Genomic DNA, 16,263 nt, shown 5'->3' with positions numbered 1-16,263 from the left:
ATATTTCGTAAACCTCAGGTCCATGCTCAGCCTTCTCTGCTCCAAGGAAAACAACCCTAGTCTAACCAGTCTCTCTACATAGCTGAAACACTTCAGCCCAGGCAACATCTCGGTGAATCTTCTCTGCACCCTCTCTAGTGCAATCACATCCTTCCTATAGTGTGGAGAGCAGAACTGCACACAGTACCCAAGCTGTGGTCTAATGAGCATTTTATACAGCTCCATCATAACCTTCCTGTTCTTATTATCTATGCTCAGCTAATAAAGGCAAGTATCCCATATTTTTTAAAATTCATTTACGGGATGTGGCATTACTGGCTAGACCAGAATTTATTGCCCATCCCTAACTGTCCTTCAAAATATGGTGGTGAGCTGACTTTTGGAACTGCTGCAGTCACTAAGATGTAAATACAACCACAGTGCTGTTAGGGAGAGAGTTCCAGGATTTTGACCCAGTGACACTAAAGAATAGTGATATATTTCTAAGTCAGGATGGTGAGTGATTTGGAGGAGAACTTCCAGGTGGTGGTGTTCCCAGGCATCTGCTGCTCTTACCCTTGCAGATGGTCATGGTGGTGGATTTGGAAGATGCTGCCTAAGGAAACTTGATGAGTTGCTGCAGTGCATCTTGTAGATGGTACAAACTGCTGCTACTGAGCATCAGTGGTGGAGGGATTAATTTCATTTTTAATTCATTCATGGAGCATGGGCATTGCTGGCTGATCAGCATTTATTGCCCATTCCTAGTTGCCCATCAACCACATTACTGTGGCCCTGGGGCCATATGTAGGTCAGACCAGGTAAGGATGGCAGATTTCCTTCCCTAAAACACATTAGTAAACCAGATGGGTTTTTCCAACAATTGACAATGTTTTCATGGTCAATAGTGGATTCCCAATTCCAGTGTTTTGTTTTATTGAATTCAAATTTTACTATCTGCTGTGGTGGGATTTAAACCCAGGTCCCCAGAATATTAGCTAAATTTCTGGATTATCTAGTGATAATACCACCAGACTATTGCTTTCCCTTTATGGATTGGGTGCCAATCAAGCAGGCTGCTTTGTCTTGGATGGCATCAAGCTTCTTGAGTGTTGTTGCAGCGGCACATTTCCAGGCAACTGGTTGAGTATTCCATCACACTCCTATTTTGTGTCTTGTAGATGGTGGAGAGGATCTGGGGAGTCAGGAGGTGAGTTACTCACCACAGCATTCCTAGCCTTTGATTTGCTCTGGTAGCTACAGCATTATAAAGTAAAAAGTCTGACAACACCTGGTTTTAGTCCAACCGATTTATTTGATAGTATTTACTATCAAATAAATCGGTTGGACTAAAACCAGGTGTTGTCAGACTTTTTACTGTGTTTACCCCAGTCCAACGCTGGCACATCCACATCATAGCTACACCATTTGCATGGCTAGTTCAGTTCAGTTTCTAATCAATGATAACCATCAGGATGTTGATAGTCAGGATTCAGTGATGGTAATGCCATTCAATGTCAAGAGACCATGGTTCGATCTTCTCTTGTTAGAGACGATCATTGCCTGGCACTTATGTGGCACAAATGTAACTTGCCGCTTTTCAGCCCAAGCCTGGATATTGCACAAGTCTTGCTGCATTTGGACATGAACTGCTTCAGTATCTGAGGCGTTGCAAATGATGCTGAATATTATGCAGTTACATGCGAACATCCCCACTTCTGATCTTATGATGGAAGATGGTCATTGATGAAGCAGCTGAAGATGGTTGGGCCTATGACACTACCCTGATGAACTTCTGCAGTAATGACCTGGAGCTGAGATGACTAACCAACTTCCAACCACCACAACCATCTTCCTCTGTGCCAGGTATGACTCCAACCAGGGGAGAGTTTTCCCCCTGATTCATAAGAACATAAGAACTAGGAGCAGGAGTACGCCATTTAGCCCCTCAAGCTTGCTCCGCCATTCAATAAGATCATGGCTGATCTTTTCGTGGACTCAGCTCCACTCACCTGCCTGCTCACCATAACCCTTAATTCCTTTACTATTCAAAAATGTATCTACCCTTGCCTTAAAAACATTCAACAAGGTAGTCTCAACTGCTTCACTGGAATTCCACAGATTTACAACTCTCTGTGTGAAGAAGTTCCTCCTCAACTCAATCCTAAATCTGCTCCCTCTTATTTTGAGGCTACGCCCCTTATTTCTACTTTCACCTGCCAGTGGAAACAACTTCCCTGCTTCTATCCTATCTATTCCCTTCATAATCTTATATGTTTCTATAAGATCTCCCCTCATTCTTCTGAATTCCAATAAGCACAGCCCCAGTCTACTCAGTCTCTCATTTCATTGACTCCAGTTTTGCTGGGGCTCTTTGATGCAACACACAATCAAATGCTGCTTTGATGTCAAGGGCTGTCACTCTCATCTCACCTCTGGAGTTCAGCTCTTTTGTCCACGTTGAACCAAGGTTATAACGAGGTCAGGAGCTGAGCGGCCCTGGTGGAAGCCAAACTAAACATCCATGAGTAGGTTATTGTGCTGCTTGATATCACTGTTGATGATCCTCTTCCATCACTTTACTGATGATCGAGAGTAAACAAATGGGGCAGTAATTTGTTTGTTGGATTTGTCCTGTTTTTTGAGTACAGGATGTACCTGAAAAATTTTCCACATTACAGGGTAGATGCCGAAGTTGTAGCTGTACTGGAATAGCTAGGCTAGGTCTACAGAAAGTTCTGGAGCACAAGTCTTCAGTAGTATTGCTGGACTATTGCCCACAGTGTCTGTAGTATCCAGTGACTTCAGCTGCTTCTTCATATCGTGTGGAGTGAATTGGCTGAATACTGACATCTGTGCAGACGAGGCTGAGATGGATCAACCATTTGACAGTTCTGGCTGAAAATTGGTGTAAATGCCTGATCTTGCCCCTGCCCCACCTGTTCTGTGAGTGTTTCACGCACAGGAGAGAAGGTGTGAGTAACCAACTGAAGTTCTGAAGTGGCCAATTAAGGGCCTCCTTAGAGTACTCTGGGAGTTTCGCCCACAGTGAGGGAGCAGCACCAAATATCCAAGCCAGAGCAGTTCCCAAATATTCGGCTATTCCCTGTTGTAGACTCCAAGCTCCTCTTCTTCAGTTCATCTCTGAAATTCAGTAATGGAGCAGAAATGCTCCCACTGAGGGAGTGCCGCACTGTCAAAGGGTCAGTTCTGAGGGAGTGCCGCACTGTCAGAGGGTCAGTACTGACGGAGTGCCGCACTGTCAGAGGGTCAGTACTGACGGAGTGCCGCACTGTCAGAGCGTCAGTACTGAGAGAGTGCCGCACGGTCAGAGCGTCAGTACTGAGGGAGCACTGCACTGTCAAAGGGTCAGTACTGAGGGAGTGTTGCACTGTCAGAGGATCAGTGCTGAGGGAGTGCTGCACTGTCAGAGGATCAGTGCTGAGGGAGTGCCGCACTGTCAGAAGGTCAGTGCTGAGGGAGTGCCGCACTGTCAGAGGGTCAGTGCTGAGGGAGTGCCGCACTGTCAGAGGGTCAGTGCTGAGGGAGTGCCGCACTGTCAGAGGGTCAGTGCTGAGGGAGTGCTGCACTGTCAGAGGATCAGTGCTGAGGGAGTGCTGCACTGTCAGAGGGTTAGTACTGAGGGAGTTCTGTACTGTTAGAGAGTCAGTACTGAAGGAGTTCTGCACTGTTAGAGAGTCAGTACTGAAGGAGTTCTGCACTGTCAGAAGGTCAGTACTGATGGAGTGCCGCACTGTTAGAGAGTCAGTACTGAGGGAGTGCCGCATTGTCAGAGGTCAGTACTGAGGGAGTGCCGCACTGTCAGAGGGTCAGTGCTGAGGGAGTGCCACACTGTCAGAGGGTCAGTACTGAGGGAGTGCTGCACTGTCAGAGGGTCAGTACTGAGGGAGTGCCGCACTGTCAGAGGGTCAATGCTGAGGGAGTGCCGCACTGTCAGAGGGTCAGTGCTGAGGGAGTGCCGCACTGTCAGAGGGTCAGTGCTGAGGGAGTGCCGCACTGTCAGAGGGTCAGTACTGAGGGAGTGCCGCACTGTCAGAGGGTCAGTGCTGAGGGAGTACAACATTAAGGTTTTAATCCAAAACTCCAAAATTGGCTGTAAAGAATCCTGGGACGCCCTGAAGTCAGGAAAAGTGCTTTCAGGGATTTATTTTTCTCTTTGCTACAGGAGGATGTTCTCACTGAAGGCAAATCCAGTCAAAGTTCCAAAAAGGGCAACTCAAATTCAGTTAATCGCTTAATTTATCAGTCAGGATATTGAGAGAATGCAAGTGAATTGATTTCTACCAATTAGTGACCAGGTATGTAATTGTTGTTGTTGAAATGTTCTGTCTTCTGATTCATTAACAGTTTCAGTATTGGAAGTGAAGATTCTAGTTGTAGTTACAGGTTGCAACCTGAGCCAATGAAATCTTTGCTCTCAAACAACACAGCAACAATGTGGAAACACATCTGAAAATTATAATCAGAACATGTAGGAGATAACATTCCAGAGGAACAGTTACAATCATCTTTCTACAACTACAGCTTTTTATGTTTCCCATGCAGCTGTAAGAATTAAACCATAAGATATAGTTCCCTAGACTAGATTTGTATTTCCTTGAGTGTTGAAAGTCCTTGAGTGGGCATGTTGGCCTTCACTTCAAGGGGATTGGAGTAAAGAAATAAAGAGATCATGCTCCAGTTTACTGGCTCTAGTGACACCACACCTGGAATTATAAAGTGGTGTTTTGGTCTTCAAACTTAAGGAAGGATATTACTTGCATTGGAGACAGTACAGCAAAAGTTCATTTGCTTGGTTTCTGGGATGAGAAGGTTACTGTAAGATGAGAGGTGGAGTAAATTGTGTGTAAAATCTCTGGAGTCTGGGAGAATGAGAGGTGATCTCTATGAAACGTACAAAATTCTGAAAGGGCTTACAGGGTGGACAGGCAATTGTTTGGCCTGGCTGGGTAATCTAAAACCTGGGGGCACAGTTTCAGGATAAGTGGCTAATCATGTAGGACTGAGATGAGAAGAAATTTCTTCATTCAAAGAAATTTGGAATTCATATTCAAGAGGGTTATGGAGACTCCCTCACTGACTATATTTCAGGCAGAGATAGATAGATATTTAGTCTCTCAGGGAATCAAAGGACATGGGGAATAGGAGAGTAAGTGGCGTTGAAGACACCGAGATCAGCCATGATCACTTTCAATGGCGAAGCAGCGTTGAGCGGCTGAATGATCTACTCCTGCTTCCATTGTTATGTTGTTCGAAATTTGAAGACAATCTAATTGAGACATTTAAGATAAATAAAGAAAGTGATCGGGTAGCTGGAGTTAAGATAGCGATCAGCCATGATGTAACTGAATGAAGGAACACACTTGAGGGACTGAATGGTCTCTTCCTATTTCTAATTTTGACTTCTGCAGAAGTGATGGACATGCACACCCACACACACACACACCCACACTTGAGATAGAACTTTGATAATCAGGGATATACATTATCAAGGTGAGAAGTTCTGTTGGAATTCAGGCTGTGAAGTAAATGAATTATTTGCCTGGTTTCGACCCAGTTTATCACAGTCCTGCATATTAATGAAACTTTTGGTGCCTGACCTTGGATTTGCTTAAAATATGATTTTTAGTAACTTTGCTTAAACTATAAAAGTGTGACTGTTAAAGAAATTGATTCTGCTCTGTCAACATGCTCAGTAAATCAGGGCTCATACTGTTAAAAACAAATGTTGGAGTAGGGGAAGCGTGTGTAGGACAGATTGTTTTGTCATTCCCTCTTCCATACTCCCACAGTCTGAAGAATGACATTGCTCCTGTCTTTGCCCATTGTTTTTGACGGGTGACAATTCCAAAGTGGAGACAGTTTACTGTCAGCTTCCCACACTGGAACCCAAGAACTAGCTTTTCCTTCAAGATGACAACTTTGATGAGAGATTGGGAGAGCCAGTCTTTGATGGACAGAGTTTGAGAAGTGAATCTGAGAACTGATTTTGGTTCCTCTTCCACTTTCAGAAGAGATAAAGGAGTGATATCCTACTTTCTCTCTCTCAACAATGAGAGGCACTGTGATGATGGCCATGGGTGAATTGTCCATAGGTCTCCCCATTGGCCTCATAGACCTGGCTCCACTCAGACTGGCAGCCAAAAGATTTGGAGCTGACCTGTTGACTGCAATCGCTGAGTGGCACTTTGAGCACATTGTAAATAAAGGGTGATTGATGGTGATGGAAGACTAACCTCGGTGAGATTATCAGAGACACCCAGTAAAGATAGGAAGCAACGTGATCAAATCCTATGCATAACCTGAAGTCAGAGTTAGGTTAGATTGTAAACTCTGCCTCAAAATAATGGCAAAGATGCAATTTTATGAAATGTTTATTATGGTATGAAGATCAACAGGAAATGTCTCACTGTCGAACTCTATCCTGCATATTCATACATTTCACGAACCAACTCATTGTTTTCTGTTGTTCTTATCTCAAAAAAAGGCTTTTAAATTCATCTGAAAAACACAGGAGAGTGTTTCTGGAGGCAGATGTCAAATCAATTGAATCCAATAAACACAACAAAAGTGTTGATATGAAAATGCCCCAGTTACACTGATACAAAACTGAAAAACTGGGAATGCTGACAATCTGAAATAAAAACAGAAAAAGCTGGAAATGCCAGATCAGACAACATCTGTGAAAAATAGCTGAGTTATTTGGCTGGGATTTTGTGTGGGTACTGTCGCAGCAGAGTAGGAAAATGTGGTGAATCATTGACTTTAACCGCTCTCCAAATTTTCACATTGTGCCTGAGACGATGCCCAGTTTAGGCGCTGGAAAATCCCAACTGTTTCACGTCGCTGACTCTTCACTGTATTTCAAACATTTTTAATTTTATTCCCTTGTCATGATGCTGTTGAACTAGATATTGAGCAGTAATGGTTTGCTTTTGATCATAAGGAACTCAGATCTGCTTCCGGATATTAGCAGTGAGGCCACAACTTGCATTTAAGTAGCAACCTAAATGTAGTCAAATGTGTCAGAATGTTTCACAAGAGTGTTACCCAACAAGAACTGACACCAAACCTCAAAACTTGTTCAAGGAATTTGATTGTAAGGACTGCCTTAATGGAGGGAAGGTACAGGGAGGGAATTCCAGAGCTTAAGGTTCAGCCAGTCTGCCAAGGCAAGAGTGATGGAAATTGGAGATGTGTGAAATGGGCCAAAGTGTGAAGAAGTGCAGAGCTCTCACAGGATTGCAGGGCTGGTGATGTAAGAGAAGGACGAAACTATGGTGGATTTGACAACAAGGATGAGAATTTAAAAATCAGCGTGTTGTCAGACTGGGAGCCAATGTAGATCAGTGAGCAGAGAGGTGATGGGTGAACAGGACTGGGTGCGCATTGGAATATAGGTAGAGAATTTTGGATCAGTTCAAGGTTACAGAGGGTAATAGCTGGAAATAATATCAGATTCAAACTCTTGGAAATGTGCTACAGTAACAGAAGAATGTAGAAACAAAAAGGTAATATTAAATTTGTATAATTCATTATTTAGAACAGTTACAAACTATATATTACCTAATATTCCACTACCACAAGGATACTAAAACCTTCAAAAGCTTACAGGGTAAATTCATAAAGATTTTACAACAAATGATAGGAGGTCTAATGGTGCAGTGGATAGTGTCCCTGCCTCAAAGCTAGAAGCTCTGGGTTCAATTCCCACTCCAGACTTGAAAGCCAAAGAAGGTGCATTCATAATGTGGTCAAACTGGTTGAGTATCACATGCCAATGGTTGGCAGTAAGGGTGACAGAGATGCAACACTATCAAAAACTGTCACTGATGGAATCATGCCACAATTAACCCTTCCACAATCACTTTATATTATTCGACTGTAACACTTGCTAGTTTTTTTCAAAGTTCTAAAATAAGCATCAATGACAATAATTGCAGCTGATGTAACCATTGGAAATACATCACCAATTACAAAGATTTAACGATTCCAAATTCAAAAACTTTGTGACTTACCAGAGTTGATGATGCTGCTAACAACATGCTGATATTCCTGGGCATCCTGATTGCTCGAGAGCTCCCAGAGCCCTCTCTCAGCGGGCACCAGCTCGTAGAGTTCATCTGAATTTGACACGCCACACAGCAGCACCACCACTTCAGCAGGAGGTTGCAAAATCTTGCTGAGTTGGATTCTAATCGGGTTAGTCAGTGCGGTGAGGAAACCAGGGGTCAGCACCAGCAACTTACATTTGTAGGTAACCAGGTTAGGAGTAACAATCCGCAGATCTTTGGGACATCCGACTTTATAACTGCAGATACTTTGTGGATTTAATTTTTCCTCAAAAATGTGTTTCAAATACGTGCTCCACTCTTCGGCCTCCTCTTCATACAGGATCACTAGGTCTGTGTTCGAAGTGTCTTCAATAGAAAAGTAAATACTGTTAATGATGTTATCAAATACTTTGGTGAAAACAGACCACAGTTAATTTGGTACTGACTCTAAAGAGGATATTTCGCTGGATGCCAGTTATGCTTCAGTTGGTGCGATTCTCCCAACTCAGATGATAATGGATTCAAGTCCCAAACCAGAGAACTGAACACAAACCCAGGACTGATTCTCCCAACATGGGATTGACTGCTACACTGTCAGAGGGTCAGTACTGGGGGAGGGTCAGTACTAGCGAGGGGGATTGAATATAAAAGTAGGGAGGTCTTGCTGCAGCTGTATAGGGCATTGGTGAGGCCACAGCTGGAGTACTGTGTGCAGTTTTGGGCGCCGCACCTGCGCAAGGATATTTTGGCCCTGGAGGGAGTGCAGAGGAGGTTTACTAGGCTGATACCGGAGTTGAGGGGATTGAGCTATGAGGAGAGGCTGAATAAACTAGGCTTGTACTCGTTAGAGTTTAGAAGAATGAGGGGAGATCTCATTGAGACGTATAAGATGATGAATGGGATGGATAGGATAGAGGTGGAGAGACTCTTCCCGCTCAAAAAAGACAGTAGGACTAGGGGGCACAGCCTCAAGATAAAGGGGAGGCGGTTTAGAACGGAGTTGAGGAGGAACTTCTTCACTCAAAGGGTGGTGAATCTCTGGAATTCTCTGCCCGTTGAAGTGGTGGAGGCTGCCTCGCTAAATATTTTTAAGAAGCGGGTTGATGGGTTTTTGATAAGAGAGGGGATTAAGGGTTATGGGGAGAGGGCGGGAAAGTGGAACTGAGCCACAACAGATCAGCCATGATCTTATTGAATGGCGGGGCAGGCTCGAAGGGCTAGATGGCCTACTCCTGCTCCTATTTCTTATGTTCTTATGTTCTTATGTTCTTATGAAGTGCTGAACTGTTAGGGGGTCAGCACTGAGGAAATGCTGCACTGTTGGAGGGTCAGTACTGCGGGAGTGTTGCACTGACAGAGGGTCAGTACTGAGGAAATGCTGCACTGTCAGAGGGTCAGTACTGAGGGAGTGCCGCACTGTTAGAAGGTCAGTACTGAGGGAGTGTTGCACTGTCAGAGGGTCAGTACTGAGGGAGTACCGCACTATCAGAGGGTCAGTACTGAGGAAATGATGCACTGTCAGAGGGTCAGTACTGAGGGAGCGTTGCACTGTATGAGCTGCTATCTTTGGAATTTTAATCTGATTCCTGGCTGCCCTGTTGGTTGGATATAAATGATCTCATGGCACCATTCCAAAGGTATTGGGGGGAGTTGTTCCCAACGTTCTGACAAATATTTATCTATCAATCAGTATCATTGAATTGTTATTTAGTCTTTATTGTCATTGCTGTTTGTGGAGCTTGCTTTCCCCAAATTGGCTGCAGCGTTATCTGGATAATGGTGAAATATTATGGCTGAATGTTGGAAGATTTTTGAAGGGATGGTGAACTTCCTCCTGACAGTATCAAGTGGTTCTTTTACAAACTCACTCAATACTTGGTAGAACAGGTACCAGCACATGATTTCTCCATTTAATTGGGATCCTCCAGGATGAATAGGGCATTGATTCATATACTTAAAAGGCTTCTAAGCCTTAATCAAATTCTAGATTGCCATTTTTGCAGCATAGGAGTGCTGATTTGTCACAACAACTGTCCCTTTAGATGAGAGGTTTAACCAAAGCTTCACCTATATTTTCAGGTGAGGGATGGATGTTGCTTCCTTGTGCTCTGCAGATACTGCTGCAGGGTCTTTCACAACTATTGCATGCCCTCTGTTTAGCATCTAATCAAAAAGGCTCACAATGCTCTCTTCATAGCAGACTGAGAGATAACAGTGCAACAATTGAACCAACTGATACTTATTCTCAATAACATTTGGATGGAGATGATACAATGGAATAATGGTGACTTTTATTAGTACAATAACTTAAACTTCTTTGCAGAATTAAAATTATATCATATAACATTGAGGAGATTGTTTCTTTCTTAATGAGTTTAAGATTAGCCAATCTATTCAGAAATAGATACTAAAAGCTACTTTGATAAATAATTTATTCATAGAGTTAGTGATATAGCAATGACTGATTTGATTCATCAGCGCAGGGCAATAAGGGAACTCCAGGGTGTGGTAGTGAAAGTCAAGCAGTTAGAATCATAGAATGTTTACAATACAGAAGTAGGCTAATCAGCCCATCATCTCTGTGTTAGCCCTTAAAGGAGCATTTTACCTTGTGCTGCTCCCCTGCCTTCTCCCTGTAGCCCTGCAACATTTTCCTTTTCAGATCATTATCCAATTCCCTTTTGGATGCATCAATTGACCCGTGGTTGGAATTTTCCAACCTTGCCTGTGACTGACATTTTCCAGTTCTGCTGCAGTGAATGGAATTTTGGCTATGTGCCAAATTCTCCATTCTCACTGGAAGTGGTGGCAGGGTGAATGAGATCAGAGAATCCCAGCTCCTACCACCACCACAGACTCTGATGTTGCATTCCACATCCTAACCACTCACTGTTTGAAAAGCATTTTCCCCCATTGCTTCTATTACCAATCACCTTAAATGTGTCCTCTGGTTCTTTATCCTTCCACCAATGGGACCAATTTCTCCCAATCTACCTAGTCCAGACTCTCCACATTTTGAATATCTTGATCAAATCTCCTGTTGGCTAATGTTGAAGAACATAAGAACATACGAACTAGGAGCAAGAGTAGGCCATCTTGCCCCTTGAGCCTGCTCTGCCATTCAATAAGATCATGGCTGATCTTTTCATGGACTTAGCTCCACTCACCCGCTCACCATAACCCTTAATTCCTTTACTGTTCAAAAATTTATCTATCCTTACCTTAAAAACATTCAATGAGATAGCCTCAACTGGTTCACGAGGCAGGGAATTCCACAGATTCACGGGTCTTTGCGTAAAGAAGTTCCTCCTCAACTCAGTCCTAAGTCTGTTCCCCTTTATTTTGAGGCCATGCCCCCTAGTTCTAGTTTCACCCACCAGTGGAAACAACTTCCCTATTTCTATCTTATCTATTGCCTTCATAATCTTATATGTTTCCATAAGATCTCCCCTCATTCTTTTGAATTTCAATGAGTATAGCCCCAGTCTACTCAGTCTCTCCTTATAAGCCAACCTTCTCAACTCCAGAATCAACCTGGTGAATCTCCTCTGCATCTCTCCGGTGCCAATATATCCTTTCTCAAGTAAGGAGATCAAAACTGTACACAATACTCCAGGTGTGGTCTCACCTCCACCTTCTACAGCTGCAACATAACCTCGCTGTTTTTAAACTCGATCCCTCTAACAATGAAGGATAAAATTTCATTTGCCTTCTTAATTACCTGCTGCACCTGCAAACCAACTGCTTGTGATCCTTGCACAAGGACACCCAGGTCCCTCTGCACAGCAGCATGCTGCAATTTTTTACCATTTAAGTAATAGTCCATTTTGCTGTTATTCCTACCAAATGGATGACCTCATATTTACCAACATTGTACTCTATCTGCCAGACCCTCACCCACTCACTGTTATTTTGCTGTAATTCCTACCAAATGGATGACCTCATATTTACCAACATTGTACTCTATCTGCCAGACCCTCACCCACTCACTGTTATTTTGCTGTAATTCCTACCAAATGGATGACCTCACATTTACCAACACTGTACTCCATCTGCCAGACCCTCGCCCACTCACTTAGACTATCTATATCCCTTTGCAGACTTTCAGCGTCCTCTGCACACTTTGCTCTGCCACTCATCTGCGAAGTTTGACACACTACACTTGGTCCCCAACTCCAAATCATCTATGTAAATCATAAACAATTGCGGTCCCAACACTGATCCCTGAGGCACACCACTAGTCACTGATCTCTAACCAGAAAAACACCCATTTACCCCCACATTTTGCTTTCTGTTAGTTAACCAATCCTCTATCCATGCTAATACATTACCCGTAACACTGTGCACCTTTATCTTATGTAGCAGTCTTTGGTGCAGCACCTTGTCAAATGCCATCTGGAAATCCAGATACACCACATCCCCAGGTTCCCCATCGTCCACTGTGCATATAATGTTCTCAAATAATTCCACCAAATTAATCAAACATGACCTGCCCTTCATGAACTCATGCTGCATCTTACCAATGGGACAATTTATATCCAGATGTCTCGCTATGTATTTCTTGATGATAGTCAAGTATTTTCCCTGTTACTGAAGTTAAGCTAACTGGCCTATAGTTACCTGCTTTCTGTCTACCTCCTTTTTAAAACAGTGACATCACATTTGGTGTTTGCCAATCTGTGCGAACCACTCCAGTGAATTTTGGTAAATTACCACTAGGACATTTGCTATTTCTCCCCCATCTTTTTTAGTATCCTGGGATGCATTCCATCAGGGCCAAGGAGTATTTCAAAATAGTTTTATCTGTGAAACTTCTTTTTCATATTGATACGTGAGATGTGTAACCTAGCTTGAGGTTACTGGGAACTGGTTAGATGATAAATTCCCTTTGAAACTAAAAGGCATCCAAAATAGAGAAATGTCATTAACCAAATACATCAGAAACTACTCAAATCACCAACTTTCCAGAAGTGTCTGACTGATTCAGTACGGAATCAACACACATTTAATGCAGGCAAACGCTTTCCTCAAAGATTTTCTTTTGCTGAAAATGTTCTCAGGGAAATTCAGAGACTAGGATTGGATCTCACACAACGTTACTGCGACTAAACAGACCATTCCGCCCAAGAGGTCTATGCTGGCGTTTCTGCTTGACAACAATTCCCTCCTTCCTCCCAACTTCATCCCAAAAATTTAATAATTTCTGACAATTTACCTTTCTGTTGTACATAGTTACTAGTTTGAACTTGTCTTAAATAAAACAGTGGACAGTGTAGATAATAATGTTTCTGATCTGTGTCTGTATTAGAGGATTCTTTGTCTATAAAGACCATCCCTTGACCAACGATGTTTCAGCAGCAACGCAGCTTCAGATATTTAAAAGTAACCATCAGGATTTATAAACCTAATCAGATTTAGGAATCTCAGTAAAACATTAGGGATTCACACGATCTGTATATTCACAATTTTACTGCATTAAACCCGGCAGTAAATTCAATGGACGTTTTTTTCCCTCTCTATTCGCAATTGGTATGAGAACCCATTATCTCTACAATTAACCGAGTTTCACTTCACACAATAACACAATTAGCCTTCATTTCAAGCGGTATCGATCGGCTGTGGGACCCAGCCCTCAAATCGCATTCAGTAGATACACAGAAACAGAGTAAGAACGAGTCCAGCTCCTGAGAGTCAGTGAGGACACTTTTACCAGCAGATCAGGATTGTTAACCTCACTCCTACCTGAGTTCTGCATGTTATCGGCGCAAAGAGCAAAATGGAGCGGATCCCCAGCTGCCGGCCTGCTACCTGCTGATAGCCCAACTCCCTAGAGAGGACAGAACATTGTCCCTCCGGTTTATGTGAAAGAATTTGTATACTAACACTTCCTGATCTGTAACTGTAGGCCAATAGCATCATTCTTTAAAGCAGCTTCAATACATTGTAAACTCGCAGCTGCTCTGAGAGTATTTTTAGTTGCTGGGGCGACCTGTTGCTTCCTGTGTTAAAGTAAAACAGAAAGCTGTAAGTTTATATTTTGCTTTTAATTCTGGGCAGATGTTTTAGCCCCAGAGTGAAGTACAAACTGTACCTCTGGAAGAGCTCAGATGCCTGAGGCTCTGTTTCTGATCTTAAACCGAGAGAGGCATTTGAAAATTGCTGTTTCCAAACTGCGACAAGTTTTTTATATTCGGTGGGAATAATCAGTGGGGAAAATATCTTTCCCACTAGTTCTCTCTGGTCCCTGCTCGAGAAATACATCCAGGAGGAAAACCCGAAAATAAATAAATTGTTTCTTTCATTTTCATTCAACACCTTCGTTATAAAACTGCTCATCCGGTAGAGCAGACTATCTGATACATATCGCCACTAGATCCCAGAATCAGCCTCCTCTAGATCCCAGAATCAACCAATTCTAGATCTCAGAATCAACTTCCTTTAGATGTCACAAACAACCTCTTTCAGAGTTCAGAATCAACCTCCTCTGGATCCCAGAATCAATCTCCTCTATAATCCCAGAATCAGTCTCCTCTAGGTCCCAGAATCACCCTTCTCTGGATCCCTGAATCAACCTATTGTAATTCCAGAATCAAACTATTCTAGATCCCTGAATCAATTTCCTTTAGATCCCAGAATCAACCTTCTCTAGATCCAAAAAACAACGTCCTCTAGATCCAAGAATCAACCTCCTCTGACCACAAAATCAACATTTTCTAGATCCCAGAAACAATCTTGTCTAGATCACAGAATTAGATATAAGATGTATCTAATTCTTCCTGTAGATATAAGAAGAAAACCTATTCTAGATCCCAGAATAATCCTCTTCTAGATCTCAAAATCAACCTCCTCTAGATCCCAGAATCAACCTCCTCTAGATCCCAGAATCAACCTCCTCTAGATGCTATAATCAATCTCCTGTAGATCATAGAACATAGAACATTACAGCACAGAACAGGCCCTTCGGCCCACGATGTTGCACCGACCAGTTAAAAAACAATGACCCTCTAACCTAAACCAATCCCTTTCCATCCATAAACCTATCCACGGATCTCTTAAACGCCCCCAAACTAGGCACATTTACAACTGCAGCAGGCAGGGCATTCCAATCCCTCACCACCCTCTGGGTAAAGAACCTACCCCTGACATCCGTCCTATAACTACCCCCCCTTAATTTAAAGCCATGCCCCCTCGTGCTAGCTTTCTCCATCTGAGGAAAAAGGCTATCACTGTCCACCCTATCTAAACCTCTAATCATCTTATATGTTTCAATAAGATCCCCTCTTAGCCGCCTTCTTTCTAACGAAAACAACCCCAAATCCCTCAGCCTCTCCTCATAGGACCTCCCCTCCATACCAGGCAACATCCTGGTAAACCTCCTCTGCACCCTCTCCAAAGCCTCCACGTCCTTCCTATAATGTGGGGACCAGAACTGCACACAATACTCCAAGTGCGGACGCACCAGAGTTGTGTACAGTTGCAACATGACGCTGCGACTCCTAAATTCAATCCCCCTACCAATAAACGCCAAGACACCGTACGCCTTCTTAACAACCTTATCTACTTGATTCCCAACTTTCAGGGATCTATGTACACATACACCTAGATCCCTCTGTTCATCCACACTATTCAGAGTCCTCCCATTAGCCCTATACTCGACACATCTGTTATTCCTGCCAAAGTGAATTACCTCACACTTCTCCGTATTAAACTCCATCCGCCACCTCTCGGCCCAGCTCTGCAACCTGTCCAAGTCTCCCTGCAAACTATGACACTCTTCCTCACTATCTACCACACCTCCGACTTTGGTGTCATCAGCAAATTTACTAATCCACCCAACTATACCCTCATCCAGATCATTAATAAAAATTACAAACAGCAGTGGCCCCAAAACAGATCCCTGAGGCACACCACTCGTAACTGAACTCCATGACGAATACTTACCATCAACCACCACCCTCTGTCTCCTATCTGCTAGCCAATTCCTGATCCAATTACCTAGATTACCCCCAATCCCATACATCTGCATTTTCTGCAGAAGCCTTCCATGGTGAACCTTATCAAATGCCTTACTAAAATCCATATATACCACGTCAACTGCCTTACCCCCATCCACCTCTTTGGTCACTTTCTCAAAAAACTCAATAAGGTTAGTAAGGCACGACCTACCCGCTACAAAACCATGCTGACTATCTCCAATCAATTCATTACT

At 43.1% G+C, this 16,263-nt stretch overlaps 1 protein-coding gene across 3 annotated transcripts in view; it reads right to left on the bottom strand.

The window, feature by feature from the left end:
* The window catches only part of LOC145350931 (B-cell scaffold protein with ankyrin repeats-like), a 232,404-nt gene extending 218,501 nt beyond the window's left edge, over positions 1 to 13,903 (bottom strand). For all 3 annotated transcript variants that reach the window (XM_080200418.1, XM_080200427.1, XM_080200437.1), the window contains exons 1-2: positions 13,797 to 13,903; positions 8,019 to 8,420 (exon numbers count right to left, since the gene is read on the bottom strand). In XM_080200418.1, the coding sequence (XP_080056544.1) occupies positions 8,019 to 8,420; positions 13,797 to 13,809 (415 nt within the window). In that variant the 5' untranslated portion in view covers positions 13,810 to 13,903. The remainder of the gene's footprint in view (positions 1 to 8,018; positions 8,421 to 13,796) is intronic.
* Positions 13,904 to 16,263: the final 2,360 nt, after the last annotated feature.

The sequence above is a fragment of the Carcharhinus amblyrhynchos genome, chromosome 1 (assembly GCF_965287045.1).
Source record: "Carcharhinus amblyrhynchos chromosome 1, sCarAmb.v2.hapA, whole genome shotgun sequence".
Taxonomy (NCBI): domain Eukaryota; kingdom Metazoa; phylum Chordata; class Chondrichthyes; order Carcharhiniformes; family Carcharhinidae; genus Carcharhinus; species Carcharhinus amblyrhynchos.
The sequence above is the reverse complement of the archived record's forward strand: the minus strand, read 5'-3'. Positions and strand labels throughout refer to the sequence as shown.